This window comes from Lutzomyia longipalpis, chromosome 3 (genome assembly GCF_024334085.1).
Source record: "Lutzomyia longipalpis isolate SR_M1_2022 chromosome 3, ASM2433408v1".
Taxonomy (NCBI): domain Eukaryota; kingdom Metazoa; phylum Arthropoda; class Insecta; order Diptera; family Psychodidae; genus Lutzomyia; species Lutzomyia longipalpis.
The window spans coordinates 17,353,278-17,380,939 of NC_074709.1; the positions used below are offsets into that span (position 1 = coordinate 17,353,278).

A 27,662-nucleotide genomic window follows, 5' to 3' on the forward strand; every position below is an offset into this window, starting at 1 on the left:
TTAATGGTGAAAAAAAGAAATATATACCGCACATACGGTTTTATTATTAAAATAAGAATTATATACCAAATGCTTTTTGCACTTTAAATGGCAAATACCGGTGCTCTTGTAGGAGAAGCAAGAGAGAGAGAGAGTAAGCAAAATATGTATATGAATATACCATATTTGCCATATAGAGAAAAAGGCCAATGCAAAGGAAGCTCATTGGGAGGTGAAAAAAAGGCAGGAAAAGTTTAGTAAAACACTCAATTTATTATTCTAATCTGATGATCGCACTACGATAAAATGCTCAGGTCCATTCTTGCACGCGGGGCGTGTGTTGAACAAATGTGAAGGAAATACGTGAGTGATCGAGCGCCTCTCTGGGGCTTCCGAAAGGTGAAATATTGAAGTGTGTGGGCGATCAAGACAAATAATGGTGGTAAAAGTTTCTATATACATAGACTACGTTCTCTATGAAGAAATTACAATAAATATGCGGAGCACAATAAACCGCTAATCAATTTCTACCCTGCAGGATTAATATTTCAAATTTTTCACCTCAATCCACATATTATAAAGCTCTCTTATGAGTGCCTAAAGGTGGCATACACAATGTGTTGTGTCGATGTACGCGAGGGGAATTTTTATACGTTGAAGAAAGAAAAATGCTTTATTATATTTGTTTTATAGGGTGTCCTACTTGCAAGTGCATAGATCTGTGATAAATTTATAATTTTCTGGGAAAATTTTAAATGATTTTGTCATGACAAAGAGAAATATTTTCCTGAGCAAAAAAGTTTTTTTTCCTGAAAAATGAAAATTTAATTAATAGTTTATTTTTAAAAATGAAAGAGATCTCGTGATAATGATGGATTTTATTAATGAAATAATAATTTTATTTTGTCCTTCTTTTATAAGTTTTATTGCAAATAAAAAATCAATTTGCACATTTGCACTGAATATTTTGAAGGAAAAATACACACGCAAATGTCTGATTTTCTTATGTGAATATTACGAAAAAAAATCTTAATACGTCATATTTGAACTTATTTTAATGAAATGATGTTTTATTACTTGATCACTTTAGAGCTGCGATCAAACATAAAACTTTTCTTGAATGCATTTTGTTTAAATTTGCAATTTAAATTCAATGGACTTGTCGAGCATCAGCGGGCACTTCTGCTGCAATTATTGACTCGCAATGAAGATGCGCGGATTTTTTTTTAAATTCTTTTTTGCATAAATTCACTCACACGCTTCTTTTGACGATGACTATTGAGATGTAACGCGTGGATGTTTATTTTGCATATGATTGTGCGAGAACTGTGTGAATCAATTGCTTTGTTGATCTTTAAGAATTTTGTTTAATTCTTAATTTTTTCTTTAACATGTTTTTATTTTCTTTTATAGGGTGCTGAGCGCAAAACGCGCGATGAAGAACGTCGTGCGGCAAAGAGGAAGATGGCAACAACAGGGAGAAAGAAGTTGGATGAATTGTACCATCCAGTGACCGATCGGTCAGAATTCTATACAATGCAAGATTTAAATAAGCCACCTGTTCTCTTTACACCCGCCGAGGACATTGATAGGGTGGGTGTTGAATAAATTGCTCTATTGCCATCCTGGAGAGAGTTTGCTGCTTTTATGTGTAACTAACAAATGACTTTTTCTCTCTCCACAGCTATCTGGAATGGAATTGCAGAGCTTCTATGGACACGACGATCCACTGACGGGATCTCCAGATATAAAGGGAACTTCTCCTTTTCTGCTACATACCGCCAATAAGCCCGTCACACCTACGCTCAAGTTTCACAACCATTTTCCACCTGATGTGCCAACGTGAGTAAAGATCAGAAAATCTCAATAAATGATTTTATTGCTACAATTTAGAAATATCTACAATGCACATTTTTGCCTGAAGGAAGCAACAGTCTGTTTGATGAGGAGCACGAAAAGAAAAGCAGAATTATTTCACATTGAAGATCAAAGATATTGACAAATATTAAAAGGAGTTTATCTGTTTCTGTAGCATAAAACTCCGCATTCGAGGAAATATAATGAGGATACGCGTAATCATGTAAAGATTAAAAATAGAATTCAAAAATCGCCAAAGACACTTCCCATTTTCCACTATAAGCTCGGTTGGGAAACTCAAGCAGACATGTTAAAAATGACGTCATTATTGTATTTTTTGTCTTTTAATACTGAAGTATCGATATACTAATGCCTTGTCGATAAATTATTGACAACATATTTTTATACTTGATGTGTTAAGAAACAGAAACATATTTGTGACGTCATTGTTTGCATTTTTAGGCAAATCTTTATCGTTTTTCTTTTTCCAGTTGACGCTTGTGAAAAATTTCTTTTAGACTTTTTTAATAAGTATTTGATCCTTAAAAATATATAGAAGCCTTCCAATTATTTCCTCGATTGGTAAGTTTTCCCATACAAAATTGGGTAAACTCACATTTCCCTATCGTTTGTTGAAAAAATCAAACAGACTGCTGTCAGAAATCATTTCTTCCTCAAAAACTTTTTTTTTAATAAAATTAATTTTCCTCCATTTTACAGAGAAAAGAAAGATCATGTAATGGACGGAGGAATGGTGCAGAACTCAATGGGGGAATTTGGTCAGGCGGTGAAACGACCGAGAATGACTCCACCACTATGCGATCGTGTAATGCTCTACGTGCGGCAGGAGAATGAAGATGTCTACACGCCACTTCATGTGATTCCACCCACAACTGTAGGGCTCCTCAATGCGGTAAGTCAGTTAAAATAAAAAAAAACTCTCCACCATTTCATTCGACAAGAATCATCCCTTCACAATATTTATTCTTAATTGGAAAATAAATGAATCAAACACAATTATTTTTTACCCCCAAAATTTGAGAGTTTCCTCCAAAAAGAATTATATTTTTGGGGGAATCCACTCTCAAGAATTCTATAGACAAAATTTTTACATTTTTGCGCCAATAACACAAATTTTTAACTGCTTCTTATATGTTTTTATTTTTGTAATAAACAATTATGTTCTCTAAAATGCAACGATCTTTTTTTGCTTGCAAAAAAAAAGCAAAAAAAATTCCAACACAAAACTGCCACAAAAGCAGCACAATAATAGAAGATTTATGAGAAGATTAACAAATTGTTAACATCATTTTTTTTAAATTAATTTTCTTTGCATGGGTGTTGATTTAAAACAAAAACAATGCAATCACGGTGTGATTAAAATTATGATTTTATTTATTTTTTGTTAATATTCAATAATAAAATGAATTTTATTAACATCATTGTATTTTCATTCAAAAAAAAATAATCATCGCTCTTTAATAAATTTTTGAATGTTTTTTCGTGTTTCTATTTGCAAAATATTTTTCATTACACATTTTTTTGTCTTTTTGGATTTATTTTTAGAAAGGAAATACATCCTGAAAGGAGCGAAAAAACGTTCAAAAATTTTATGCATTAAAAAAATGTTTAAAAAAATCCATTTTCAACGCAATATAAGAAAGACAGAAATTAAAAAATTGTTTATTGGCACAAAAGTTTTTTTTATTTGTTAAACTATCTATTTCCTTCTTTTTTCTCCTATTTTTTGTGTGTTTCTCACAAATCTTTCGAGAAATTATTTTAAAAAAATGAATTACAATAAAAAGGAGATTATCTTTTAAAAATTCAAATGAAATGTGATTAATAATTTCATTTGCATATTCATTCTTTCTTCTCTTCTTATTTTATTCTTGATTTGTATATATCATAAACCAAAAAACAAGGAATATACATATACGGATAAAATGGAGGATGGAAGAAAGATTGATAATGATTTTTTTTATTTATCTTTTCCAAATTTTTTATCTTTAGCATTCTGTTTATCTTAATTGCAGATCGAAAATAAATACAAAATCTCATCGTCGAGTATAAATAACTTGTACAGAAAAAATAAGAAAGGGTAAGTGGATTGGACATAATGCAAATAATTTATTAATATAGATTCTTCTCGCACATTTCATAAAATTATGCTTCTTCCCTCTGCTGACCTCTATGTGACCCCACCTGCACTCTAATCTATGCAAAGTGATATGCTTCTGAATAGAACACTGATTTTGTTTGTTGCTAACACTTTCACCTTGTTGTTAATATTCTTTTTTTATTTCTTCGTTGTAACACATTTTTAGCTGTGATTCTTTCGAAGAAAAGAATAGTTTTAGCTGTGATTCTTTCGAAGAAAAGAATAGCACAGCTTCTGTGTACCACCTAAAATGCAATGTTGTCCGATCGGGCTCAAACTTGGTATGAGCACGAATTAGGGTCCCCACATTCCAAAAAACGTATGTCAAAAAAAATTTTTTCCGGCCGTCCGTCCGGCCGTCCGGCCGTCCGGCCGTCCGGAACCTTTTGTTAAATTACAAGAGAACGGTAATAGATAGAGACTTGCGGTAAACGGCAAAGTTTAAAAGTCGACTGGAAGACATCCGATTATGAGGTCAGATCCACCCCCCCACCCCTCCGTCCGCCATTTTGAATAACCCTCAAATTTTGTTTTGCCTATATCTCAGCCCCTATTATAGCTAGAAATCTGAAATTTTGATATGTTGTAGGGGTCATCAAGACCTTTCCAACGATGCCTCATTTTCGAAAATCGGTCAAGCCGTTTAGTCAATATGGCCGCTACAATTTTTCATCGAAAATCGACCATAACTCGAAAACGGCTTAACCGATTTTGATCAACCCGGGCTCAAATGAAAGATCTCAGCAAACCCTACAACTCTCTAGAACATCCGAAGTTTCAAAAGTGACCGCTAGGGGGCCAAAAATCAAAAACAAAATTTTCGATTAGTTTTCGATGAATATCTCGGAAACTGCACTATGCATTTTCTTCAAATTTTAGTATGTTATAGCTGACTATATTATCTAGCTCCATGCCAAAAATGAAGAAAATCTATGTCGCCGTTCTCGAGATATAGCCTTCCAAAGTTAGCATGTCATATCTCGGGTTCTACAGGTCCGATTTTGATCAACTCAAGCGCAAATAAAAGGTTTCGTGAAGCCCTACAAATGTCTAGAACATTGCAATTTCGAGAAATGACCGCAAGAGGCGCTAAAGTCAATATTTTGCATATCCAAAATTTTTAAGTCTAAATATCTCAAAAACTGTACTATGCATTTCGTTAAAATTTCAGTATGTTATAGTTGAGATCAAGACCTTTCCAACAATAGGTTATTTAAGAAAATCTATGGAGCCGTTCAAGAGATATAAGGGTTTTAATTTTTTATTTAATCAATACGCAAATTCTTAGGCGCCCCGCAAAGCAGGGCGCCTTATATATACGGTATGTGAGTATATATGCAAAGTAAAATATAACGGTAAAATATAAATATATATAGTTGCATGTTTAATTAGTACGCTAACTATTTGGCGCCCCGCGAAGCGGGGCGCCTTATATATAAGGTATATAAATATAAATGTAAATGCAAAGTAAAATATAACGGTAAAATATAGATACATATAATATAGGAGAAAAGGGAATGTACATGGTAAGTTTCACTTACGGGCTGTGATTCTTCCTTCAGACGCCAAGTTAAATATATGTAAATGCAAAGTCTAATAGATAGCTGCAGAGTATGGATTAATCAGAAAAGGGAATGTACTGGTAAGTTTCACTTACGGGCTGTGATTCTTCCTTCAGAGGTCAGTCTAAGTGTGATATTTGATATAAGTTTGGTGGTGCAAACTCTGGGGAAGGATGACTCGCGCCACGAATCACAGCCAATGCGCGAGTTAGCCTTCCCCCAGAGTTTGCACCACCAAACTTATATCAAATATCACACTTAGACTGACCTCTGAAGGAAGAATCACAGCCCGTAAGTGAAACTTACCAGTACATTCCCTTTTCTGATTAATCCATACTCTGCAGCTATCTATTAGACTTTGCATTTACATATATTTAACTTGGCGTCTGAAGGAAGAATCACAGCCCGTAAGTGAAACTTACCATGTACATTCCCTTTTCTCCTATATTATATGTATCTATATTTTACCGTTATATTTTACTTTGCATTTACATTTATATTTATATACCTTATTTCAACACTTCAGCATTATTTATTATCAACTTTTTTTCCTCAGAATCTCGAAGCAATCTCTTTTGCATTTAAAAAGAAGCAATAAATTCTTATTTTCTCATTTAATTTACAATCCGTTTAAGGCGAGATGAAATTAGAAAAAAAATATTGAGGTTCTCAGAGCACATTAATTCAGATTAAAAAAAATGAAGGTCCCCGCTGATGAATCAGAAAGTGATTAAGAATTTGTTGATTAATAAAATTGTGCATTTTATCTGAATATACTCAAAATTCAACAAAGAACTAATTTGATTTTACGGCCTCTTGACCTTTTTCATTTTATGCACATAATTAGCAAAAAGCTCGCAACATTAAGAGTTTTTTTTTAATTTGCAAAAAAATATTTTCAAATTCATGCGAAATTTTTTTTATTACATAAAATGTAATAAAAATTGTACAGAATTCTTAACAATATAATGTTTTATTTTTTTGTAATAGTCTGTTCACTTTGGGGTGCAATAAAATTACTTTTTTTTTTAAATTTAAATTAAGAGCAACAGAAAATTAGTAAGAATATTTATTTTTAGAACAGAAAGTCTTATAGGCATTTTTTTGTTCCACTTTTGCGATGTTTCGATATTATGTAGAAATATAATTTTTTTCAATGAAAACAAATATCTCAAATGAAGCTTCTTCTAACTTTTTATCTTTCCTTAAAAAATATTAGCTAAAAAATATATTTTAAACTAATTCTGGTCAATTTGATATTTTTTTTTCTTAATTATAATTTGTTGTAATTTTGCAAAAGGTTAAAATTTGTCGTAGTTTTTTGTTGGATTTATTCTTGATTAGTTTCACTTGATAATGAATTAAATCTGCCAGATAGGCTTTTTGTAGCTGAACAAATTAATTTGTTATAACCGCTAACGGATAAAAAAATCAATATTTTGCCAAAATTGGGCCTTAATTTTCCAATATTTTCAGTAAAATCGATTATTTTTATGCAAGTTTTTCCTACATTTTTCTTGAATTCCTCGGAAAAAGTAATAATGATTAAGGGGCCTTAAAAGTACATTAAAAAAAAATACTGCTTACTCCACTTTAGAACAGACTGAAAGAAAATATTTTTAAGGATATCTTTTTCTTGATTTTCCAAAAAGATTTTTAATTAAATATTTTTCTTTTGTTTTCTTCAACAGGATTACGGCGAAAATTGATGATGACATGCTCTCGTACTACTGCAACGAGGATATTTTCCTTCTTGAGGTTCGCCAACTTGAGGAGGATGTCTTCGATATAACATTCACAGAATTGCCAATGGATTGAGATGAGGGAGGTGTAAATCACATTTCTAGCCCTTCTTTCATTGCCACACACCCACAACGAGTGGTGGCAAAGAAGTTGAGGAATTTCGACTACAGAGTACAATTTCAAGAGATAATTTAATTGCCATCTTGCCGTGATTTACATTTTTTTTAAATTTACAATTTATGATATTTTTTTACATAGAAATTAAGTAATTTTGTATATTTAGATATTTCATTATGTACTAATATTGAAAGAGTATTTTGATATAAAAAATGTTAAGTTTCAATGGGCGAAAGTTGAAAGTGAAAAAAAAAGAATAATTTATGATGGAGAATATGTTGAAAGAACATAGTAATTCTTTGTAAAAAAAAATATCTTATTTTTGCTGAATCTTAAAGCAATTATAATTAAGAGAATTTATCTAATTTTTAGAGATTTTCTCAAGAAAAATTGTAAATAGTTTCATGAAATACATTTATTAATTAAAAGGAAAGTATAAAGTAAAAAAAAACGTATTCTTGCTCTCAAAGGGAAAAAACTATTTATTGTGTAAACTTTAAAGAAAAATATTAAGTGAATTTTTACGAAAATTTTTTTTTAATAAATAAGAAATTATTGAATTGAAAAATAAGTTTCTGAAACTTTGAAAAATTCAACATTTGCCCTCCTTTCAATCATCATTGAATTTGATATTGAAAAAAACACTAGGTTTTTTTTGTAAGATATTTTTGTTAAATGGAAGTTAGAAGTAATCAACAAGTATTCTAGCCAACATTATTATAGTAAACAGCCACATTATTATTAAAGAAAAAAAAACAAACTTCTTGTGAACACAATTTTTATTAAGTCGAAGAAAATAGAAAAGAGAACTGCCATAATTTTGAGGTGAAAGAATAAATCCGTGGATTTTTTTTTTCTCAATTTTACACGTTGTAATAAAATAACAGTGGACAATGAGGATTAAAAAAAATACAAAAAATAAATTATTTTATATGAAAAAAAAATATTTAAGTACCTGATGCGTAAATCAAGAGAAAATAATGGTGAAAGAAGATCAAATGAAGCGAGCGAGAGTTTTTTTCAAACAAGAGCGAATGATTTTTTTTATTACGAAGAGAAAATATTAAGAAAATAAAGATGAAAGAGTCAGCAGAAGCAAAATGTTGCTAATATCTTACTTTTTTACATCTTTTGAGTGCCAATCTACAATTTAAGGATTTACATTTTTTTATAATATATATAATTAATTAATTTTAAATGTTATGCCAATTTAAAAAGAAACATTTATCACATTTTTTTATATTTCTAATGTAAATTCTCGATCTCGAAACAAAGTTTTTTTTTATTAAGTTCATATTCCATTTTTTTCTAATTAATTCTTGAAAAAAAAAATACAAAAGAATTTATACAAAAAAATTGGGAGGTAAAGAAAAAGAATTCTTGGCATTAAAAAGAATTGAAAAAAATGTTTAAAACTGAAAATAGTGACAAAAAAATTGTTAGATTAAAAAAAATGTTGAAACATTTTATCGACGAATTCCATAAAATTATAGTAATTCTTTTTCCTAATTAATAACACAGAAAACACATTCATCGATGATAAAGATTCTTCTTTAGGATAGAAAGGGAATTATTCATAGCAGGATACATCGACGGTTTAATTAATATTTATGTGGAAGATTTAATTGTGTAAAGAACTCATAGTATTTTAGAAAAACCATAGAAGAGAATTTTTAAAGATTAACAGTCTAATTTTGTCAAAATTATATTTTTTGTGAGATTATTAAAAAAAATGTAAGAAAATTATTTTAAAAATTTTCATTAAAAAAATTTGTTACATAAAAGTTAAAAAAAAAAAAGAAAAAGATTTTGAAAGAATAAATATAAAAACATGTCAGAAAATTAAAATAATAATTCCATTTTCATAAACACCCTATACTATGAGCTCTCTGCACAATGATAAAATTACAAAATTGTCGATAAACGAATTAACAAAAAAAAAACATTATTTTGTTATTAATTTAGCTGTGAATTCTGCAATATTATTTTTAAATGAAAAAAAAGGAAAGAAAAAGCTATCCATAATGATTCTAATTTCCATATAATCATTTATAGGATTATATTGAAGTATATAATTTTGTGTATTCTCTCATAAATATTAAGATTTACTTGCATTTAATTTTTTTATTTACTTTTAAATGATATTTGGTGGAGGATTTATAGTAAACGCAAAGAGGAAAAATATTAATCACAATGAAAAACACTCAAGAGCCTTTTCTCAAATTTTCAAAACTAAAATTTAATTTAAAAAAAAATCTTTAAATTTTTCTGAACTCTGCTAAACATTTCTTATTCTGCTTCTATTTCGGAATTAAAGACAAATTAACTAAAATAAATAAATAAATAAAACAGGATTTTTTGATATAAAAATATTGTTAAAAAAAATAAATGAAATTATATTGTCAAATTATTCTTGATAATGAAGAAGTAGTTTTATGGAATTTTTAAATTAGTTTTTAGACCAATCCATTTACACATTGAAAAGAGATAAATAAAATAGAGAGTGTAATTGATTGAAAAGTGTTTTTATTAATTTATTAGCTGTGATTCTTTTTTTTATGATTTCATGTTTTTTTTTTTTTTGCTTCAGTGTTTTGTGCAGCAGAAATTTTCTCTCAGTGATTTGAACATTTTTTTTCTTTCAGTGCATAACGAACAGTTAATTTGTCCTGCTCTCGCACACGTAATTTTGTATCTTGCACCTAACAGAGTAACATAACCTCACTTTGATACTCCTAAATAAATTGAAAGAATTCGAAAACATTCCAATTTTGAGCACACAAAAAGCCCATAAAATGAATCCGGAAATGAGTAGTTCAGTGCAGTCACGCAAAACAGGGCCCCATGGAACTCCCGAAAGTGAATTTAGTATAGAATGCTTCCAGAATTACCTGGCACCAGAAGTTTTTATCCAAGGACTAGCTGGAATTGTTAATCAGGGTGAAGTGGAGAGGATTATCTACAATCAAAAGCAGATGTAAGTACCCCTAGGGATGAGTCAAGGATCTCCCACACTTCCCGGAGTGGGATGAGCAGTAAATTAAATTTTTCTTCCAGGCTGCAGCGTTTTGAGAAGACAAATGAGATGACCCTGAATTGCAACATTCTCAGTGCAAGTCGCCTCAAAAAAGCCACAGAGGACCTCAAGGAGCACACAAAACTCCTGCATGACATGAAGAAGGACCTGGACTATATCTTCAAGAAGATCAGAACCATCAAGGGGAAGCTCAATGCCCAATATCCGCAGGCTTTTGCCGAACTTGAGCCACAGCGGAGTAGTTTTGCCGAAGAGGCGGAAGATGAGACTGAAGGAGCTGCTGCAGCTGTTCCCAAGGCCCAGGAGGCGCCGCCATCCCAGCAGGAGAAGAAAATCATGACAAAGAAGAGTCAGGAAGTGGAGTATGTTCCCATGGAGGGATCTGATAATAATGCCAGTGGGAGTAATCTCTCCAATCGTACGAGTTCCACGGATAATTCCAATGATTCCCTCTCAGACACTGGCTGAAGGATGCCCCTAGTCTAGGAGGTGCTATAGTTCATGCAATCCCACATTTTGTTAATTAATTAAATTATCTTTCTCATCTTTCTTTGACTTCTCTAATAAAGAATTTCGCTCAAAACATGTTTTTTTGACAAATTTTACAGAAGTTGCTTTGAATTTGGCGCTCTAAATGTAGGTTCCAAAAGCCCACCTACTTTTTGGTACTGTTTACTGAAGAGAAAGAGAGACGGTTACACGTCACTCATACTGTCTCCCTCACACTTTTAGTTTTTCACAATTTTCTCGCGTTTTCCGCCAAATTTTCCGACCGGAAGCAGTTTTTTGCGCCCAGGAAGCGACACCGCGTCGATTAGCGGCAGAAAAAAACAAAAGTTCAAAAAAATTAATTTCGGGAAAAAAAGTCGTGTAAAAATTATAAAACGAAAACTGCCGGCGGCTTTTCCTCCCAAATTAACACCCAGAAAACCGCTCGGAAAACCCTAAAAAGCCCCGGAAGAGGTTCAGGAGGGTCCCAAAGAAGCCCCCGCGGCAGAAAAAGCCGGAAAATTGCACCAGAGCGGAGAAAATTGATTATAAACACCGCCGCCAAAATTGTATCAGCGTAGTACTCCAAACTTCGCTTAAACTTCACAACAGATGGCGACACTTGTGTGACAATCGTCCAGCACGTGGGAATTTTGTTTTCGGTGCTTATTTTTTGGAGAAAACCCAGAAAAAACACGTGCAAAAATGGGTAGAAAAGTATCCTTTAAGGAGAAGAAGCCATCTGGCCCCGGAAGGAAGGCCAAGAAGCAGGGAGATCCACAATTTCCAAAAGCTCTGCTGGGTAAGTTCCCCGAAAACTTTGATTTTTCATGCCTCTCCGGATAATGAGATTTGTGTTTTCCCTGGGCAGCTTCGGATGATCCCAAGAGGTTGTCGCACAAGCAGAAGAAGAGAGCAGCCAAACGAATGCAGAAGCAGCAGAAATTCCAAGGGAAGAAGGAGAAAGTGAAGGCAAAATTGAAGGAGAAGAAACTTCAATTGATGGGAGATTCTGACGATGAGGAAGTTGCTGGGACTTCTGATCAAGAAGAGATGGCGAATGGGAAGAAGCAAAAATTTGCCGCCATGAAGCGCCCATCGTCGGACGTAGACAGTGAGATGGACACCGATGATGAGGATGCGGTGAAAATCAGCAATCTCGATGATGTTTCCGGGGATTCAGATTCAGAGAAAGATGATTTTGACGATGAAGAAGAGGAGGATGATGATGAAGATCTTCTGCCAATTGAGAAGGCCACGAAGCGTCTGAAAAAGAAAGCAAAGATGGACAAGAAATTGGCTGAGGAAGAGCTGCAGCTGAATATTGCTGATCAAGAGAAGGATTTCAAACTACCCGAAGAGGGGGAGGAAGAAGTGAAATCTCTCGAAGAAGTCAATCAGAGGATAAAGGAAGTCACCCGGGTGCTGGCGAATTTCAAGACACACCGGCAGGAAGGAAAATCCCGGCAGGACTATTTGGATGTCTTGCGGAAGGATCTCTGCCTTTACTACAGCTACAATGACTTCCTCATGTCCACACTCATGAATATCTTCCCTCTGTCTGAGCTTACTGAGTTCCTGGAGGCCTCAGAGACAGAGCGTCCCCTTACAATCAGGACGAATAACTTGAAGACACGACGGAGGGATTTGGCGGCGAAACTCATCGATAGGGGAGTCAATCTGGATCCCATTGGGCCATGGTCAAAGGTGGGATTGGTCATCTATGCTGCCCAGGTGCCATTGGGAGCCACGCCAGAATACCTCGCTGGCCATTACACCATTCAAGGGGCTTCAAGTATGCTCCCCGTGATGGCTCTGGCACCGCAGGAGAATGAGCGAATTCTGGACATGTGTTCCGCTCCCGGTGGGAAGAGTTCCCACATTGCATCACTGATGAAGAATACCGGCGTCCTGGTGGCCAATGATGCCAACAGCGAACGTATAAAGGCCGTCATTGGGAACTTCCATCGTTTGGGTGTTGTGAATGCCATTGTGAGCTGCGAGGATGGCGTGAAATTCCCCAAAATCATGTCAGGCTTCGACAGAGTCCTTCTCGACGCTCCATGCACCGGAACAGGTGTCATCGCCAAGGATCCCAGCGTAAAAGCCTCCAAATCAGCAATTGACGTCCAGAAGTGCTACAATTTGCAACGGAAACTCATCCTGAGTGCCATTGATTGCCTCAGTGCTAAATCCTCATCTGGTGGGTACCTCGTCTACTCCACATGCTCAATCCTTCCGGAAGAGAATGAGTGGGTGATTGATTATGCGCTGAAGAAGAGGAATGTGAAGCTGGTGCCTACAGGATTGGATTTTGGAGTTGAGGGCTTTGTCAACTACCGCCAGCATCGCTTCCATCCATCGCTGAACCTCACTCGGCGCTACTATCCACACACCCACAACATGGATGGGTTCTTTGTGGCGAAACTCAAAAAGTTCTCAGACACCATTCCTGCCCAAGCGGAGGGCGCTGACGACGAGGTGGAGGAACCCTTTGAGGAAACTCTGTCAAAGGAGGACAGAAAAGAGTTGGAGAAGCAAGGCAAGACGGAGAACTTTGAAGGGAAGAAACCCTTGAAGAATAAGAAGAAGGACAAGAGACACATTGTTAAGGATTTTGGGAAGCAGCAGCCACAGGTTAATGGGAAGAAAACCCCACAGAAAGGTTTTCAGCAAAAGCCAGGAACTCCCAAACAGCAGACCCCTAAACAGACACCTGCTAAGCAACAGCAATCGCCTAAGCAGGAGACTTCGAAGCAGCAAACTCCGAAGAAGCAGCAGAGTCCTAAAGGGTCACAGGAGGGGCAACAATTCAAAAAGAAGGAGGACAAGTCATCCGAAGTGGCCAAGAAATTGGGGAAGGTTCTGAAGAAGAATCAACAGAAGAATAAAGCCTTCAACAAGAGGGAACAAATGAAGGCCTTCAAAACGAAGAAGAAAGGACCCAATCCCAAGGAGAGAGGGAAGAAGTTTTAAAGAATTTTATGTTTTTATGCTGAAAATTGAATAAATTGTTGCATCGTGAACACAATTATAAGGATTTCGTGTATTTTATTGGCTTCTTTGGCTCAAAACGTTGTTCTTGTTCTGAAGGATTTCAGCAGGAGCGGCAGGATTCTTAAAAAAAAAATTAACTTTTACTGCATTCTTTGCAGCTTACATTCTCCTTAATTTTCAATTTAATCTCATAAATCAGGAGCATTTCATGCTGAATCTCTGATGCGATGCTTCTGTAGCTCTCATGCCAGGCACAATTGTCCTTCTGATCGATAATCCTGATGCAGGAGAGAATGGAAAAATCAAGTAAAATCAGGAAGAAAATCGAAAAAGAATTAACTTACAGGAATAAATACTCTAGTTGTGAGTAGAGATTGCAAATATCCTTTGCTCGGATGAATTCACAGGCATTCCTGGAGAGATGCTGAACATCACAGGCCTTTGGGGCGTCTCCTGAATTGACCCATTTGGTCAGAATTCGCATCCAGTTCTCCTTGCCCAAGATATTGCTACTGCTGATGGGATTTGGCTTTGATTTTGGCTTTTCCATCTTTACTGGCGATTGAGTTGTCTGGGCTGGTTCAGGATTCATCTCAAGTTTCCTCTTCTTAAGTGGCGAAGATACCTTCATTTGGGAATTTGCCACGTGACTAGCTCCTTGAGCCTTCCTCCATTCTGTATAGTCCCGCAGGATCTCCTCTCGCAGCTCATCCGGTAAAGCTTTTAATACTTCAGGATCGAGTTCTGGACGTTCAGGAAGATTTTCAGTGACTTTTTCTTTCTTCTCCTCCGCAGGAAGAGTTTTAGACGGTTCATTCTTTGCTTTTTCCTGCATCTGCTTAAAGAGATTGACCAGGGAGGAAGATTGTGGGGATTTAGCTGCTTCTGCTTTATTTAATTTTGTCACCTGAATCCCAATCCCACGCAATTCTTCCGGAGCAATTGCCAGCTCTTCGGAAATTTTCCACGCAGCCTTGAAAATCACATCGGGATCGTCGGAGAATGCAGGAAGTTGCGTGGATTTGGCAACATGATCACAAAGTCCGTGCCCCATGAATTTGGGGGTCTCAACTGGAGCATCCTGAGCACGAATCATCAGCTTCAGCGTCACACTCTTCCCTTTCATGGCAACTTCTCGCAGTCGACGACTTGTTTCCTCACTCAACTGCCTCAGGAAGGTCTCCAGTTCGGCTTTCTTTGTGAAGCGAATCCCATAATTTACTTCCGTTGAGACGGATTTCCTCTGACGCGAGAAATTCAACGGTCTAGTGTCCTGACCACGACAGAGATTGAACAAATTCTCTCCGGATTTACTCCCAAAGTCTCTCTGGAGGCGACTGAGGGGAACACACTGGAGATCCCCACATGTTATCCAGCCATTCTCACGGAATTTCTCACAAGTTGATCGTCCCACACCCGGAAGATCTCTCAAGGAGACTTCTGCAATATTTTGGGTGACATCCTCCTGCGGGAAGAAGTACTGCCCATCGGGTTTAGCTTTCCTGGTGGCTAGCCGGGCCAGGAGGCGATTTTCACCAATTCCCACTGAGCATGGGCAATTAGTTTTCCTTTTAATCTCATCCCTAATATGCGTGACAAAGTCCTCACAGGAGATTCCCGTACTGTCCAGGAGATCCGTGAGATCCACAAACATTTCATCACAGCTCACAGCTTCAATATCCAACGTATATCTGGCGATGGAGTCATAGAGAATGTAGGAAACTTCCCTGTACTGGACGAAGTCGTATGGGATGGTTTTGAGATCTGGGCAGAGCTTCAGGGCTGCTCCCATGAACATGCCATTCTTGATACCCTTCTTGCGGGCTTCGTAGCTACAGGAAGCAATCTCTGCGAGTGAGATGGATTTATTTTCAGCCACAGAACCTCCCATAATATTCCTCGTCTCTTCCTCTGCGACTTCCTCATCAATTGAGCTGGGATCTTTACAGTTCTGATCAGAAGAATTCGGCCTTCGACCGCCTTTTGAATGCGTAACAGCCACAGGAAGTCCTCGGAGGTGTGGCCTAGATCGCAGACCCACAGAAACAAAGAAACAATCCATGTCTATGTGCATTATAGCCTTCCCACATCTTCCTGAAGTATTCCCAGAGATTTTTCGCCTTGGCAGCATGATCTCCATCCTTCCTGGGAAATCTCCCTGATGCTTCTCCCTGAGGTCATTCACATAATCTTTAAGGGCTAGCCCAAGGGTTGAGATGTGATGCAAGCGAGAATTGCTGTAGAATTCCGATAGGAAGTTTGGATTAACAGCTGTCCTGGCCTTCTTGGTATCATCCTCATTCTTCCCGCCAAATGCCAGCTTTGGTTGCGATACTTTATGGTTAAAATTGTAGAGATATTTCTTGTGATCCAGGATCCGATTCTCTTTGAGACAATCCACAATCCATTCGGGTTTAATGATCGTCTTGCTGGGCATCATCTTCCGCACCTTCACATCCGGAAGATTGCTGGCAATGATGAAGGTGGTGTGGGGGCGCTCATACGTGTGATAGATCCCACCGTGCTCCATCATGATGATCTTCAAAGCCTCAGCTGTGGGATTTGTGTGCCCATTGACGTAGATGGAGATGCCGGAGAAGAGATTTGACTTCTGGATGCCGGAATTTTTGGCATTATCCAGGAATTGCTGCTCCAATTTGTTAATTTTGGCATTCATGTACCCTCCATGCTCGGCCCATGAGTCATCACCGAACGTCGGAAGCTTCATTTCCTGCCCTTCCATTTTAATCGCTTTTTTTGCACTTTTTTGTCGCTACAAATTGACAAAATTACATTTTTTTCAATCAAATCAAAGTGCGCCCAACCCGGCCGGATTAGTCATGAATTTGTTGAACTAATATCAATGACGATTTCTTATTGGATTTTTATTTATAATGGAATTCTAACTAAGCGAATTAGAATTTCTAAATTTTGGAAAATAGAACGATTTTTGCCAAGATAAAGATTCTCATTATTAGAGAAATATTTTGAATTCTCTTTAAAAAAAAACAATTTAATTATTTACTGACATTCCTTCTAGATATAATTTCTAGGATTATTCTCTTGGAAATTATTCAGAATTTTGACGAAGCCTGCACTGCATTTTTGAACGATTTAACACTCGGAAAACTTTACTATGGTACATTCTACCAATTTGAACCTTAAAATCGTCACAGAATAAAATCTATTGGACTTATCTCGATGAATTTAGCATCTATGTGTAGGGAATTTTAATTACTATAAGATAGCAGAAAGAAAATCTCGAGAAAAGTCTTTTCTTTGGAAGATAATTGAGGTCAAAGTCAGAATCCAACGCGGAGGATCAAATTGGTAATCATTACCAGTCAAAATCTCATACATTTCAGCCATTGTTTTGAGGTTATGTTTCCCCATATTTCCCAAATAAAGTACTCTTGTTCACTTTTCCTTGGTGAAACTCATTAATACGGACTAATTTTATTGCCGGAAGTGACTAAAAAGTTACTTGAAGAATCAAAGTTTGTGATGATTTAGGCGCAATAATAAATTATGTAAAATTGTAGCCAAAAAAGTCGTTTGAATTGGCAATTTTGCATCGATTCTACACAATTTTTTTTCAGTGACGATTTTCTCAATTAAATATTTAGTAATTAAGTGTAGGAATGCTTGAAGGAGATTGAGAATTAGTGAAACTTTCGATCCTCGTTCAATAAACTGATTAATAATTAATTATTGAGCATATTTTTTAGGCTGGTACTTATTACCAATTTGATCCTCCACGTTGTTCCAAATGTTGGGTCCTCCATGTGTTAAAATCAATTTAAATCTAAATTTTTCAGCATACGAAAATCGCATGATTTTCAGCTTATACGCAGTACCAAGTACGAATTAATGATTCATCAGTGACTAAATGACGTGGCGTCCGGCCGGGATGTGTTTTGATGGGTTGTTGTTTACATGTTGGAACTGTTGGTGAAAAATTGTGGATTAATTTAATTTTTGTGATTTAGCGTGTGATTCTGTGTGCAAAAGCCAACAAATATGTCACAAAACATTGCCCTGGAGTCAGTAATATGTGGTGTGGGGCACGAAATGATGAAGAGTGACGCGGAAATTGTGGGATTTGGGGGCAAAAGTGAGGCGACCTCGGCCACTCTGCCACCGTCCGGGAATGCAGATAAGACAACCAGTGGTCGCCTACGGAGGGTACTCTCAATGTCCACGCAACGAAAATCCCTCAGAGTGGCTGTACGGAAGATCCCCCTCATTGGGGGCCTCCACTCAAGTGCACCAAATGACGTGGAGGGCGCTACGGATGGTGAAAGGGAACCATCTGGTGAGAAACGCAAACTCTTCCGGACATCCTCAGTGAGGAAATTCATTTCGCGAATTGCCCAGCAAATTACTTCATTGAACATCGCTGGGGTATGTTATCCACACACATCTATGCATTAATGTACTGTGAGCAAAATGTTAGCTTGGTCAGAGCTCTGAATTGAATGTAATTAACAATAGAATTGTTCCTTCTCTCTATCGCATATTTCACTTAATTAGCGCTAATTGAGGTGGATTGTGTCACATCAGAGTCTCTTCCGTGGCCACGCACAACCCCATTGACACACATGAATTGATTTTATTTTTATTTTTTTTTTCAAAACTCTTGTTTTGTAGGTTAAACCGAGCGTGGGAGATCGTGTACCACCCCTTGGGGGCTACCAGTGGCCCCCGGATCAAACACCAGGCGTGACAGGGTTGAAAAACCACGGAAATACGTGCTTCATGAATGCCGTACTCCAATGCCTCAGCCACACAGATCTGCTGGCTGAGTACTTCGTGCTGGATCAGTACAAGGTGAGAGCTGTGCGCGGGATTGAAGCGTGAAATTCAATGCTTTGTTTTTTTTTCATCATTACTATTTTTCACTGAAACCATCCTCTCATTTGTGTGTGACCTTAGGTGGACTTGAAGCGGCGCAACAAGATCAATTCACGCAAATTCGGCACCAAGGGGGAGCTCACGGAGCAGCTGGCAATCATTCTCAAGGCACTGTGGACATGCAGATACAGCCCGGACTACAGTACCAGCTTCAAGGCGGCCGTCGATAGGCATGGATCGCAATTTCGTAGTTCCACGCAGCACGATGCTCAGGAGTTCCTGCTGTGGCTCCTTGATAAAGTTCACGAGGACCTCAATACGGCCACCAAGCGAAAATACAAGGCCATGAAGGTAATTAATGCAAGGGAGGTGTTGCTTTTGGGGACTGGCGTACACCGCACACACCTTTTATTAATTTGATTTTCTTTTCCCAAATTAATCAGGGGCGTATGTAGGGGATTTTTTTTTCTTTTTTAAATAAAAAAATGTTTAAAATTGAATTTAAAAAATTGGCAAATCAATTAGATTTTTGCAAAAGAAAGAAATTCTATCTGTTCAGGAAAAAAATTGCAAATCATAAAAATTTGAAATAATTCACCCCTTTATTTAATTATTTATTAAAAATTTCTTAAAACTTTCACAACAAATTTGTTAGTACAGCACTTATCGCAAAAATCTCCCCCTTGAGAATTGAAGGAGAGAGTGAGAGTGAGAGAGAGATAAGGTCGGTGTGTTGATTTTAGAGTATCCACGGAAGTGTGTCACCCTGAAGGTCTTTCTAATCATAACTCCCCCAACACACACAATATTGTCAAACTAAACACTCTCTACTAAAAATCTCATTCCACATTTATTTGTTGCAGAACACATACGGGCGCCCCGATGAAATAATTGCCGCCGAGACGCTCGCCAATCACATTCGGTGCAACAGCTCATTTGTTCAGGCAGTTTTCCAGGCACAATTCCGCTCATCACTCACGTGCCCACGATGCCACAAGCAAAGCAACACCTTCGATCCTTTTCACTGCATTTCCGTGCAGTTACCGCAGATTGTTCAGCAGAATGTCATTGTGACCGTTCTGTATGCTACGCAGCATCCGCGACAGGTTAAACTGGGTCTCGGCGTACCACCGGGATCACCATTTGTCACGCTACGTGAACAGCTGCATTTGGACACGGGAATCGCGTCGGATCGCATGGTGCTGATGGAGATCAATGAGCAAGGCTTCTCGCGCGTATTTAGTGACTCTGATCCCATTTCCGTGCTCACCGACACGGATATGGTGTACTGCATTGAGACTCCGGACGCCAAGGAGGATGAGAAGAATGTCACAGTGTTGCTGTGTGTGGTGAATGTGGCGCGGAAGCTCAATGGGGGGGAAGGACAACGTTTTGGGGCACCATTCTGTGTGCGTGTGAAGCGAGACATTAGCCACGGGGAGCTCCAGAAGGCGCTTATCCGGGAAATTTCGCCAATTCTCAAGACCGATGCCGTGGAGGGTGTTTTCCGGATTCGACTGCAGGATCCCCTTGTGGATCCTGACACGTACCTTGAGCCACACCTCGAGCATCCTCTGCTCACGGAGAATATCGATGTAATGTTGTCGGTTGTACCCCCCGATACGGGGCCAGCAAATGTACGTCTTGTGCTGGAATGGGATGCACCAGAGGAGCAATTTAGTGATCTAACTGATCCCATTGTGGAGCACGCAAGTGTGGCACAGATGAAGGAGAAGAGTCAGGAGTGTGCAATGCTTACGCTTGAGCAGTGCTTGGATCACTACACAAAGGCAGAGACACTGAGTGCAGAGGATGCATGGCGATGCCCACACTGCCAGAAATACTTGCCAGTGGTGAAGACATTGGGACTGTGGTCCTTACCGGATATTCTTGTGATTCACTTCAAGAGATTCCGCCAGCAACAGCTGCGTGAGCCACAAGCTGCCAAACTCACCACAATGGTTAAATTTCCTCTCAATGGCTTCGACATGTCACCCCATCTTGCGCGTTCGCCCACCGAAGGCACCCCTGGGGATCCAGCGGGCAATGATGGGGACAACTGGAGCCCGTGGAAGCTGATGAAGCGCAGAGAGCATGTTTTTCACCCAAGTGGCAGCCACAAAGACACCAAATATGACCTCTATGCCGTTTGCTACCATCAAGTAAGTCAACAAAATGTTTTTTCTTTTCTTCTTTTATTTGCCCCAAAATCTCTTTCTCTCTCGGTACTTATTGTTGATCCACAATGTCTAACAAAGCTACTCTCTGGGCAATTCCACAGAGATTCTTCCCAATGGCTATGCGTAGGTAGCCATTCTCCCCGAAACCCTTTCCCCAGGAATTCCTAACAATGTAATAGGGTGTGTTGTGTGCGAGATTGTAGCCAACAATCTCAACCACATGATTCAATTTAGAGAATTCCCCATCGCAGTGATGCTGAATGATGCCACCCAGATAATTTTGCCACGTTAACCCATTTATGGCAGCCACAAGGGGTCCATGAAAGGCCAAAAGGTTCAGCATTTCATCCTCATTTCCCACAAAACTGAAAGAAAAATCAAAATGAATCTTCAAATTGGAATTTTTAGGAAATTGATAATTTAAACTCACTTCCTGCAGGTAAAATCCTTAACTCTAACCCCAGAAGCAGCATCAAAGCTGCAATTCCCACCGGTTCTCTTTGTGTACAGTCCATTCCTCAGCAGAGGAATGTCTTCGTCGATTATCCATTGGAGAAGCTCCACAAAATCCCCACCATGGCATCCAAAGTATTGGCTGTCGAAGCAATCAAAAATCTGCTGAATGCTCAAATCTTCTGCCTTCTTCTGGCCACTTTTTGCCGCCATGGTTTCCACAACACCGAGAACACTGTACGCCCAACATGCCCCGCATGCTCCCTGATTCTTAACCCCCGTTACAAAGTCCTTTAAGCGCCAATCAAAGGATTCGGGCAGGTCGGCACGTCTACTTTCCATTTTGGGCATTCCAGTAGATGAATTTTGGGTATTCTCGACATTTCGGTAGCCCAAATGATTTGTCCGGAACTCCTCCGGAGTGAGATCTGTGAAGTTTGTCACACCGTACATGGCACTATTGGGATTTTTCCAATGGGTCTCATTCATTGTCTTCAGTCGCACCATTGATTTCTTTTTGAGGAGAACAAAGGGAAAGAACAAATAAGTAAAATTTTCCTACAAAGAATCTTCAGGAATTTAGATATTTTACCTCAAAGACTAAAAAGCGACTCTCATAGGCTTCCGGATTGTATCGATAGGGACGATCGAAGTCAGAGACAAAGCGCTGAAATTGTCCTTCAAGATTGTACGGTGGATTCACATGGAGGGGCACAAAGCAGAAAAGACAAATAATTCCAGCAATAATTGCAACAATTTTTCGCGTTTCCATTTTCTCCTTATTCGTGGGGCTTTGGAGGATCACCGTGAGAGATTCTTTGAATGATTTTTATCCCTTTGAAAAATCCCAGAGAATCTCTCGGAAAAACTGGTGTGATCGATGGGAATTGCAATGGGCAACTGCCAATGTCGGGGGGTGGGATCTCACGAGAAGAGAGATGCAGATAAAAGTCCGACTATTATCTGTTGTGTGCCGTTATAAATTCTCTGATTTCTCGCACACAGGGAGATACTCTTGAGACTGGGCACTATACGGCGGCATGTAGGAATCCCTACGATCAGCAGTGGTATAAATTCGACGACCAGAATGTGGCACGCGTTAATTCCGAAGCCATCGAAGAGGAGATTATCAACAACGAGGCATACATTTTATTCTACCAACGGCGGAAGATTGACGTTGCAGAGTGCTCCGGGGGTAGTTCATCATCCGGTGATCATTGGGTGTCCCGAATTACCGCCACAACAGCTCCATCGGCAACAGTTGTGGATGAAACCACGAAGATTAGCGAGAAATCGGTGAGTTTTTGGTGCATTTTTAGGAATTTTTGCAGTGATGGTCAATGGAATGGAGCCACTGAATCTTTTTCATTTGATCGTACAGACCACCACAGAGGCCAAAAAGAAAATCCCCGAACCTGAAGTGAGGCGACAGGAGGAAACAGAGGCAGGACCAAGTGATGCAGGAAATGAAAAAGCCAAACCCACTGAAGAAAGCACGGTTGTTGTCACAGAAGCCGAAGTGACGGACCTTGCGGAAAAGCCCGAAGAAGCTGTTGATGTTGATGTTGTTGCCCAAGAAGAGGCTAAAGAGGTACAAGTGGATGAGAAAGTACCACAGAAGGAAGAGGAGGAAGAGAAGGTGGTTCAAGATGCAACACCCTCTGAAGGAAAAGAAGATGAAGAAAGTCTCAAGAAGGAGACTTCTTCCATAGATAGCTTGGAAGCATTGGAGGATGATCCGACGCACGTTGAAGAGGAGAAATTCTTCAATTCTGTTCCGGAAACACGGATTAATTGGCTAAAGGCATTTGATGACAATTACGATGTAACACGTAGGCAGTCATTTAGTTCTGCCGGATTCCTCTCCTCAGCTGCCAATTGCGATTCCCTACGGCGGAGTGGACCATGCAGCAAGGATACATTGCTCTACATTGATCAACAGAGTCATCCTGCCCTCGAAGAGGATGACTTGGCACCATCGCATTCCCTCTGGGTAAGTTGAAGAGTTCTTTCTTTGTCATTTGATGAAGGTTTGAAAGTTCTAAAATCATTCAAAATCCTTTTCTTTTAAGCATTTTTTCTCTTCTCATTTCACTTCTTGAATAAGCTTTGCATTAGGTCCTAACTCTGTTTTATTCATGACAAAAAGGCATAATTCCAAAAAAAAATACAACCCAATAAACTTAATTAGTTAATTAGTCTAAAAATTAAAGAATTTTTTAAACAAAGGGCTCAAAAATTATTAAAAATGATTTTTCTTTCTTTCAGATCACCCCCGTGGCATCCCATAAGCTCATCAGTGTCTCGCCGAAGAACTAAAAAAAGCGCTTAAGGTAAAAAAAAAGAAATTAGAAAACACCAAGTGTTTGGATCTTGCTGTTCATTTTCTCTTGTAGGAATTACAATTTATGCATTGCTAATGTTTAAGAATTTTACCTAAAAAAAAGAAAAGTTGTAGTTTTTGGTGTGAAGACATTTTACTCTCAAGAAAAAAGTGGGTATTATTTTGAAGAAAGAAAAAATAAAGAAAAGAAAGTAATAAAATAGAGTTTGTAGATGTTGAAAAAAAGCACATACAGTAATTTTATCTAGTAATTGGAGTTTAAAAAACAGATCATATTTAGAGAGAAAATTATATATATTTTGTAAATATTACCATTTTAAATTTATTAACGTATTTAAAGAAAAAAAAGAAATAAATTGTTACTTTAAAAAAAGTCTCTTTGGAGGATTTTTCATGATGAGTTTTTTTTGCTGTTGGTAAGAAGAGTATTTAAAGCAAATTAGAACCAATTGATTGATAAATTGATACAGAAAGATAATTGATCGATTTTTGGCTAATTTAAGCTTTTCTAGAAGGTGGAGCTTTGCTGCAAAGTTAATTTGAATACAGGTTGTACTTGTTCATAAAATTATTCTCGGTAGTATAGTGGTCAATATCTTCTTCAGATTCTCTTCCTAAAATCAATGATCATATAGGATCTAACTAACAGTTGTCCTGGCTCCCATAGCATCATCAACATGCTCCACAATGCCAGGCTTCGATTGAGATCATTGAAGTCACAGAGATTCTTCTTGTGACCCAAGATCTGATTCTGTTTGAAGCTTTTTACAATCCATCCCAGTGTTATCATCCTTTTGCTGGGCATCATCTCTTCACATCTTCACATCCGAAAGATTTTAGAGCCTCAGTTGAGATATTTGGGAGCCCATTGAGGAAAAGTAGCAGATGCCCGGAGAAGAGATTTGTCTTCAGGATGCCAGAATTCTTGATATTGTCCAGGAATTGCTGCTTTAAATTGAAGATTTAGGCAATTATGTCTTCTTCCTTCAATCATTTCTTAAAATTATCAAAAGAAAAATCGGAAAAATGGGAAAAATCTATTTCACGAAAAAAATCTCTCACGTTAAAAAATCCCTTCTAGAAAAAAAAGAAACAAAAATAACAAACAAAATACCTTTCGGACACAAAAGTGCGACACAAGATACGCATTCACAAGCGAAAGAGTGAGATGAATGGATGGCTAGTAAATCGTTGCGTGGCGAAATGGCTTTTCGGCTTTTTTCGGCGGAAAATTACAGAAGAAGAGAGAGTGACAGTGGCGCCCTCCCGGTTGTTGTTGCTGCTTGACTTTTCTTTCTGCGAATAAAAAAAATAAATTGTCCGGGCGACGAAAAAACGGGAAAAGAAGTGAATTTTGGCAGTGCAAATGGCCGATCTGACGCTGGGGCACGACGAGGAGGCGGATATTAATGAGGAGCTACAATTGCAGCAGCTAGATGACTTCGACACGCGCAGCGAGGCCTCCGACTCATCGAGCGACTCCAAGAGAATGAGTTCCATCAGTACGGAGTCAAGTGTGAGCCCCACGGTGCGGAATCGCACGCAAAAAGTGGCAAAGGGCCCTGCGAAGAAGTCCACAGATGAGGATGAGGCACAACGCAAACGGGGCCCCACAATACAGACAAAAGTACTCGCACCGAAGCGCAATAGCGGCAGTAGCATGAAGAGCCAACCAAAGTCCTACGACTACATGACAAAGCTCAATTATTTGTTCCGGGAGGCGCGGTACTTTGTGATAAAGTCCAACAATGCTGAGAATGTTACGCTGTCCAAGGCAAAGAGTGTGTGGGCAACACTTCCACAGAATGAGGCGAACCTCAATCAAGCATTCCGGGAATGCCGGAATGTCTTGCTAATCTTCTCCGTCAAGGAGAGCGGCAAATTTGCCGGGTTCGCCCGGATGGACACGGAGGCACGTCACGATGGGCCAACAGTGAGCTGGGTGCTGCCACATGGATTGTCAGCAAAAGCTCTTGGGGGTGTCTTCAAGATTGACTGGATCTGCCGCAAGGAGCTCTCATTCACATGCACGGGGCACTTGTTTAATCCCTGGAATGAGGGGAAGCCCGTGAAAATTGGGCGCGATGGGCAGGAGATTGAGCCTAAAGTGGGTGCAGAGTTGTGTCGCCTCTTTCCGGCTGACGATCAGATTGAGCTCACGCCGATCCTGCGAAAATCCAAGGAGACTTCCAATCGGCTCCGTGAGAAGGGTATTCGCCCCAAGGTTGTCTACCGTGGGCCACCAAGTCGCCCCACAGTGTCACTGCGTGGCCGCCCACCGCCAGTGCTTCGTGGAATAGCACGCAAGAAGCTCTATTTGACGAGTCGCAGCAAGCTAACCAACTCCGTGGGGCCCTACAAGCGTCCCGCATCTCCGTACAGTCGTGTTGACCGGCTGCTGCCGCCACCGCTGTGGGAACGCTACCCAACGAGCACGGCAGCTGCTGAGGCTTACGTGGAGAAGTACATGCGCCAGATGCAGCATCAGCTGCCCCCAATGCCCTATGCACCACCCCCAGGATTCACATCGCTTCTCCCCTACGACACGATCCCTCCGCCGCCGCCACCGCGCTACTACGACGGCGTTCCGGTGCCCGAGTATGCACGACATTCCTACGAGAGTAGTCGCTACGAGCGCGAGGACTTCCTCAGGGGCAGCACATCCGCTGCTGACTACCATCGGCAGCACCGGGGGCGTGAACGGGAACGCGACCGGGGCGAGTATCGGGATCGGAGTCACCATCGCAGCTACAGGGATCGCCGATGATTGACACCACCACCACAGTGGCGGGCTGAGCAGCTCACAAGTATCCGGGATGCCACCGGAGCAATAACAATAACGCGGCGACACCGGGACATACCGCGATGGCCACGTCCCCCGTCGCCTTCGTATTGTTCTTCTCATCATCTTTCTAAACAAAAAACAAAAAAACAAGCGATAACGCGAGCAGAATTTTATTAAAATAAACGTATAAAAAACACGAGAAAATCTCATGGGCAGGAAGAGAGGAATATGGCCAGTGCGAGATGTTCATCTTACTCCCCATTTAATATCAATGTCTAAAAAAATGAGTATTTCTATCGATTGGATGAGATAAGCTTTGATTTCCTACATAAAAAATTCATTTTAGATCCATTAAAAATGAAATGAAAATATATCTTTTGTCTTTTTTCTGTCTTGGATAAAGAAAATGTGAAAAATTTAAGATTTGAATCGTTTAAATTGTTCAGGATTTTTTTTAAAATAATTTTTCCGCGGAAAATGATTGCTATGATTTTCTAACGGAATTTTTAGAAAATGGCATTTCATAAATTTCAATTTTCACCAAAAAGCCAGTAAAAATCCAATTAGAATCTATTTTTTCAAACTCTTAGGATGTTTTCCGGTAATTTTCAGCTGCTTTTCCACGATGTCTGCATAGAAAAAAAAGATTTTTCCGTTTTTTTTTACGAATTTGGAGTACTGCGCCAAAAACAATTAGCGGCTGAGGAAAAACGGGAAAAACAATTTTCTCCACTTTCGCACAATTTACTGGTTTTCCCTGGTAAAGCGGGGTTTCGTAAGTGTGGGGACAGCGGGGTTTCGTGGGTTTTTTTTTGGGACTAATTAGGGAATTATTGTCAGCCGGCGGAATTTTGAAATTCTCTAAAAGTCTTTGATATTCCGGTTTTTCCTAAAATGAATTTTCCAAATTTTCGACTTCATTCGACGCAGCATCACATTCTGGGCCTGGAAAATTTAAGTTTCCAGGAAAATTTGCCGATAAATACGAGAAAAAGAAAAAAAAGAATGAGGATTTCCAGTGGATTATCATACGACATGTCTACTGCAATCAGGGTTTTAAAGGCTCCAACAGATGGACGAGAAATTCCTCGTGCGGTGCGGCGC

General features: G+C 38.7%; 7 protein-coding genes across 22 annotated transcripts in view; 5 read left to right on the top strand and 2 right to left on the bottom strand.

Moving 5' to 3' along the window:
• The window catches only part of LOC129793087 (protein grainyhead), a 102,083-nt gene extending 92,144 nt beyond the window's left edge, over window positions 1–9,939 (top strand). For 13 of the 16 annotated variants that reach the window (XM_055832670.1, XM_055832673.1, XM_055832675.1 and 10 more), the window contains 5 exons: window positions 1,393–1,572; window positions 1,664–1,821; window positions 2,557–2,749; window positions 3,873–3,937; window positions 7,251–9,939. In XM_055832670.1, the coding sequence (XP_055688645.1) occupies window positions 1,393–1,572; window positions 1,664–1,821; window positions 2,557–2,749; window positions 3,873–3,937; window positions 7,251–7,377 (723 nt within the window). In that variant the 3' untranslated portion in view covers window positions 7,378–9,939. The remainder of the gene's footprint in view (window positions 1–1,392; window positions 1,573–1,663; window positions 1,822–2,556; window positions 2,750–3,872; window positions 3,938–7,250) is intronic. The other 3 variants (XM_055832676.1, XM_055832677.1, XM_055832683.1) reach the window with 1 other exon arrangement.
• A 216-nt stretch (window positions 9,940–10,155) lies between these two features.
• On the top strand, window positions 10,156–11,039 carry LOC129793088 (kxDL motif-containing protein CG10681). Its single transcript, XM_055832684.1, has 2 exons — window positions 10,156–10,396; window positions 10,477–11,039. Exons 1-2 carry the CDS (start codon window positions 10,215–10,217, stop codon window positions 10,922–10,924), a joined length of 630 nt encoding a protein of 209 aa, XP_055688659.1. The 5' UTR covers window positions 10,156–10,214; the 3' UTR covers window positions 10,925–11,039.
• Window positions 11,040–11,199: 160 nt separating this feature from the next.
• LOC129793091 (uncharacterized) lies at window positions 11,200–13,978 on the top strand. The gene is made up of 2 exons (XM_055832688.1): window positions 11,200–11,747; window positions 11,817–13,978. Exons 1-2 carry the CDS (start codon window positions 11,651–11,653, stop codon window positions 13,919–13,921), a joined length of 2,202 nt encoding a protein of 733 aa, XP_055688663.1. The 5' UTR covers window positions 11,200–11,650; the 3' UTR covers window positions 13,922–13,978.
• On the bottom strand, window positions 13,970–16,779 carry LOC129793090 (DNA repair protein Rev1). The gene is made up of 3 exons (XM_055832687.1): window positions 14,287–16,779; window positions 14,081–14,220; window positions 13,970–14,032 (listed from the first exon to the last, which is right to left on the bottom strand). The coding sequence occupies exons 1-3, from the start codon at window positions 16,683–16,685 to the stop codon at window positions 13,977–13,979; spliced, it is 2,595 nt and encodes an 864-aa protein (XP_055688662.1). The 5' UTR covers window positions 16,686–16,779; the 3' UTR covers window positions 13,970–13,976.
• A 1,048-nt stretch (window positions 16,780–17,827) lies between these two features.
• On the top strand, window positions 17,828–23,998 carry LOC129793089 (ubiquitin carboxyl-terminal hydrolase 31). Its single transcript, XM_055832686.1, has 7 exons — window positions 17,828–18,346; window positions 18,593–18,772; window positions 18,878–19,147; window positions 19,660–20,958; window positions 22,435–22,725; window positions 22,811–23,422; window positions 23,698–23,998. The coding sequence occupies exons 1-7, from the start codon at window positions 17,963–17,965 to the stop codon at window positions 23,746–23,748; spliced, it is 3,087 nt and encodes a 1,028-aa protein (XP_055688661.1). The 5' UTR covers window positions 17,828–17,962; the 3' UTR covers window positions 23,749–23,998.
• LOC129793093 (cathepsin O-like) lies at window positions 20,973–22,396 on the bottom strand. The gene is made up of 3 exons (XM_055832690.1): window positions 22,022–22,396; window positions 21,407–21,942; window positions 20,973–21,341 (listed from the first exon to the last, which is right to left on the bottom strand). The coding sequence occupies exons 1-3, from the start codon at window positions 22,199–22,201 to the stop codon at window positions 21,026–21,028; spliced, it is 1,032 nt and encodes a 343-aa protein (XP_055688665.1). The 5' UTR covers window positions 22,202–22,396; the 3' UTR covers window positions 20,973–21,025.
• A 997-nt stretch (window positions 23,999–24,995) lies between the features above and the next one.
• On the top strand, window positions 24,996–26,931 carry LOC129793092 (YTH domain-containing protein 1). Its single transcript, XM_055832689.1, has one exon. The coding sequence runs from the start codon at window positions 25,140–25,142 to the stop codon at window positions 26,538–26,540; it is 1,401 nt and encodes a 466-aa protein (XP_055688664.1). The 5' UTR covers window positions 24,996–25,139; the 3' UTR covers window positions 26,541–26,931.
• The last annotated feature ends 731 nt before the right edge of the window (window positions 26,932–27,662 follow it).

Excerpts from the sequence above, each read along its gene's own strand:
- LOC129793089 (XM_055832686.1), top strand. The coding sequence starts at position 17,963 with ATGTCACAAAACATTGCCCTGGAGTCAGTAATATGTGGTGTGGGGCAC. Across the intron at positions 20,959-22,434 it reads ATGCCGTTTGCTACCATCAA|GGAGATACTCTTGAGACTGG; the intron begins GTAAGTCAACAA and ends TCTCGCACACAG. Across the intron at positions 23,423-23,697 it reads CACCATCGCATTCCCTCTGG|ATCACCCCCGTGGCATCCCA; the intron begins GTAAGTTGAAGA and ends TCTTTCTTTCAG.
- LOC129793092 (XM_055832689.1), top strand. The coding sequence starts at position 25,140 with ATGGCCGATCTGACGCTGGGGCACGACGAGGAGGCGGATATTAATGAG.
- LOC129793091 (XM_055832688.1), top strand. The coding sequence starts at position 11,651 with ATGGGTAGAAAAGTATCCTTTAAGGAGAAGAAGCCATCTGGCCCCGGA. Across the intron at positions 11,748-11,816 it reads ATTTCCAAAAGCTCTGCTGG|CTTCGGATGATCCCAAGAGG; the intron begins GTAAGTTCCCCG and ends TTCCCTGGGCAG.
- LOC129793090 (XM_055832687.1), bottom strand. The coding sequence starts at position 16,685 with ATGGAAGGGCAGGAAATGAAGCTTCCGACGTTCGGTGATGACTCATGG. Across the intron at positions 14,221-14,286 it reads CAACTAGAGTATTTATTCCT|GATTATCGATCAGAAGGACA; the intron begins GTAAGTTAATTC and ends CTCCTGCATCAG. Across the intron at positions 14,033-14,080 it reads CTGCAAAGAATGCAGTAAAA|AACAAGAACAACGTTTTGAG; the intron begins GTTAATTTTTTT and ends GAAATCCTTCAG.
- LOC129793088 (XM_055832684.1), top strand. The coding sequence starts at position 10,215 with ATGAATCCGGAAATGAGTAGTTCAGTGCAGTCACGCAAAACAGGGCCC. Across the intron at positions 10,397-10,476 it reads ATCTACAATCAAAAGCAGAT|GCTGCAGCGTTTTGAGAAGA; the intron begins GTAAGTACCCCT and ends TTTTTCTTCCAG.
- LOC129793093 (XM_055832690.1), bottom strand. The coding sequence starts at position 22,201 with ATGGAAACGCGAAAAATTGTTGCAATTATTGCTGGAATTATTTGTCTT. Across the intron at positions 21,943-22,021 it reads GTCGCTTTTTAGTCTTTGAG|AAATCAATGGTGCGACTGAA; the intron begins GTAAAATATCTA and ends CTCCTCAAAAAG. Across the intron at positions 21,342-21,406 it reads AAGGATTTTACCTGCAGGAA|TTTTGTGGGAAATGAGGATG; the intron begins GTGAGTTTAAAT and ends TTTTTCTTTCAG.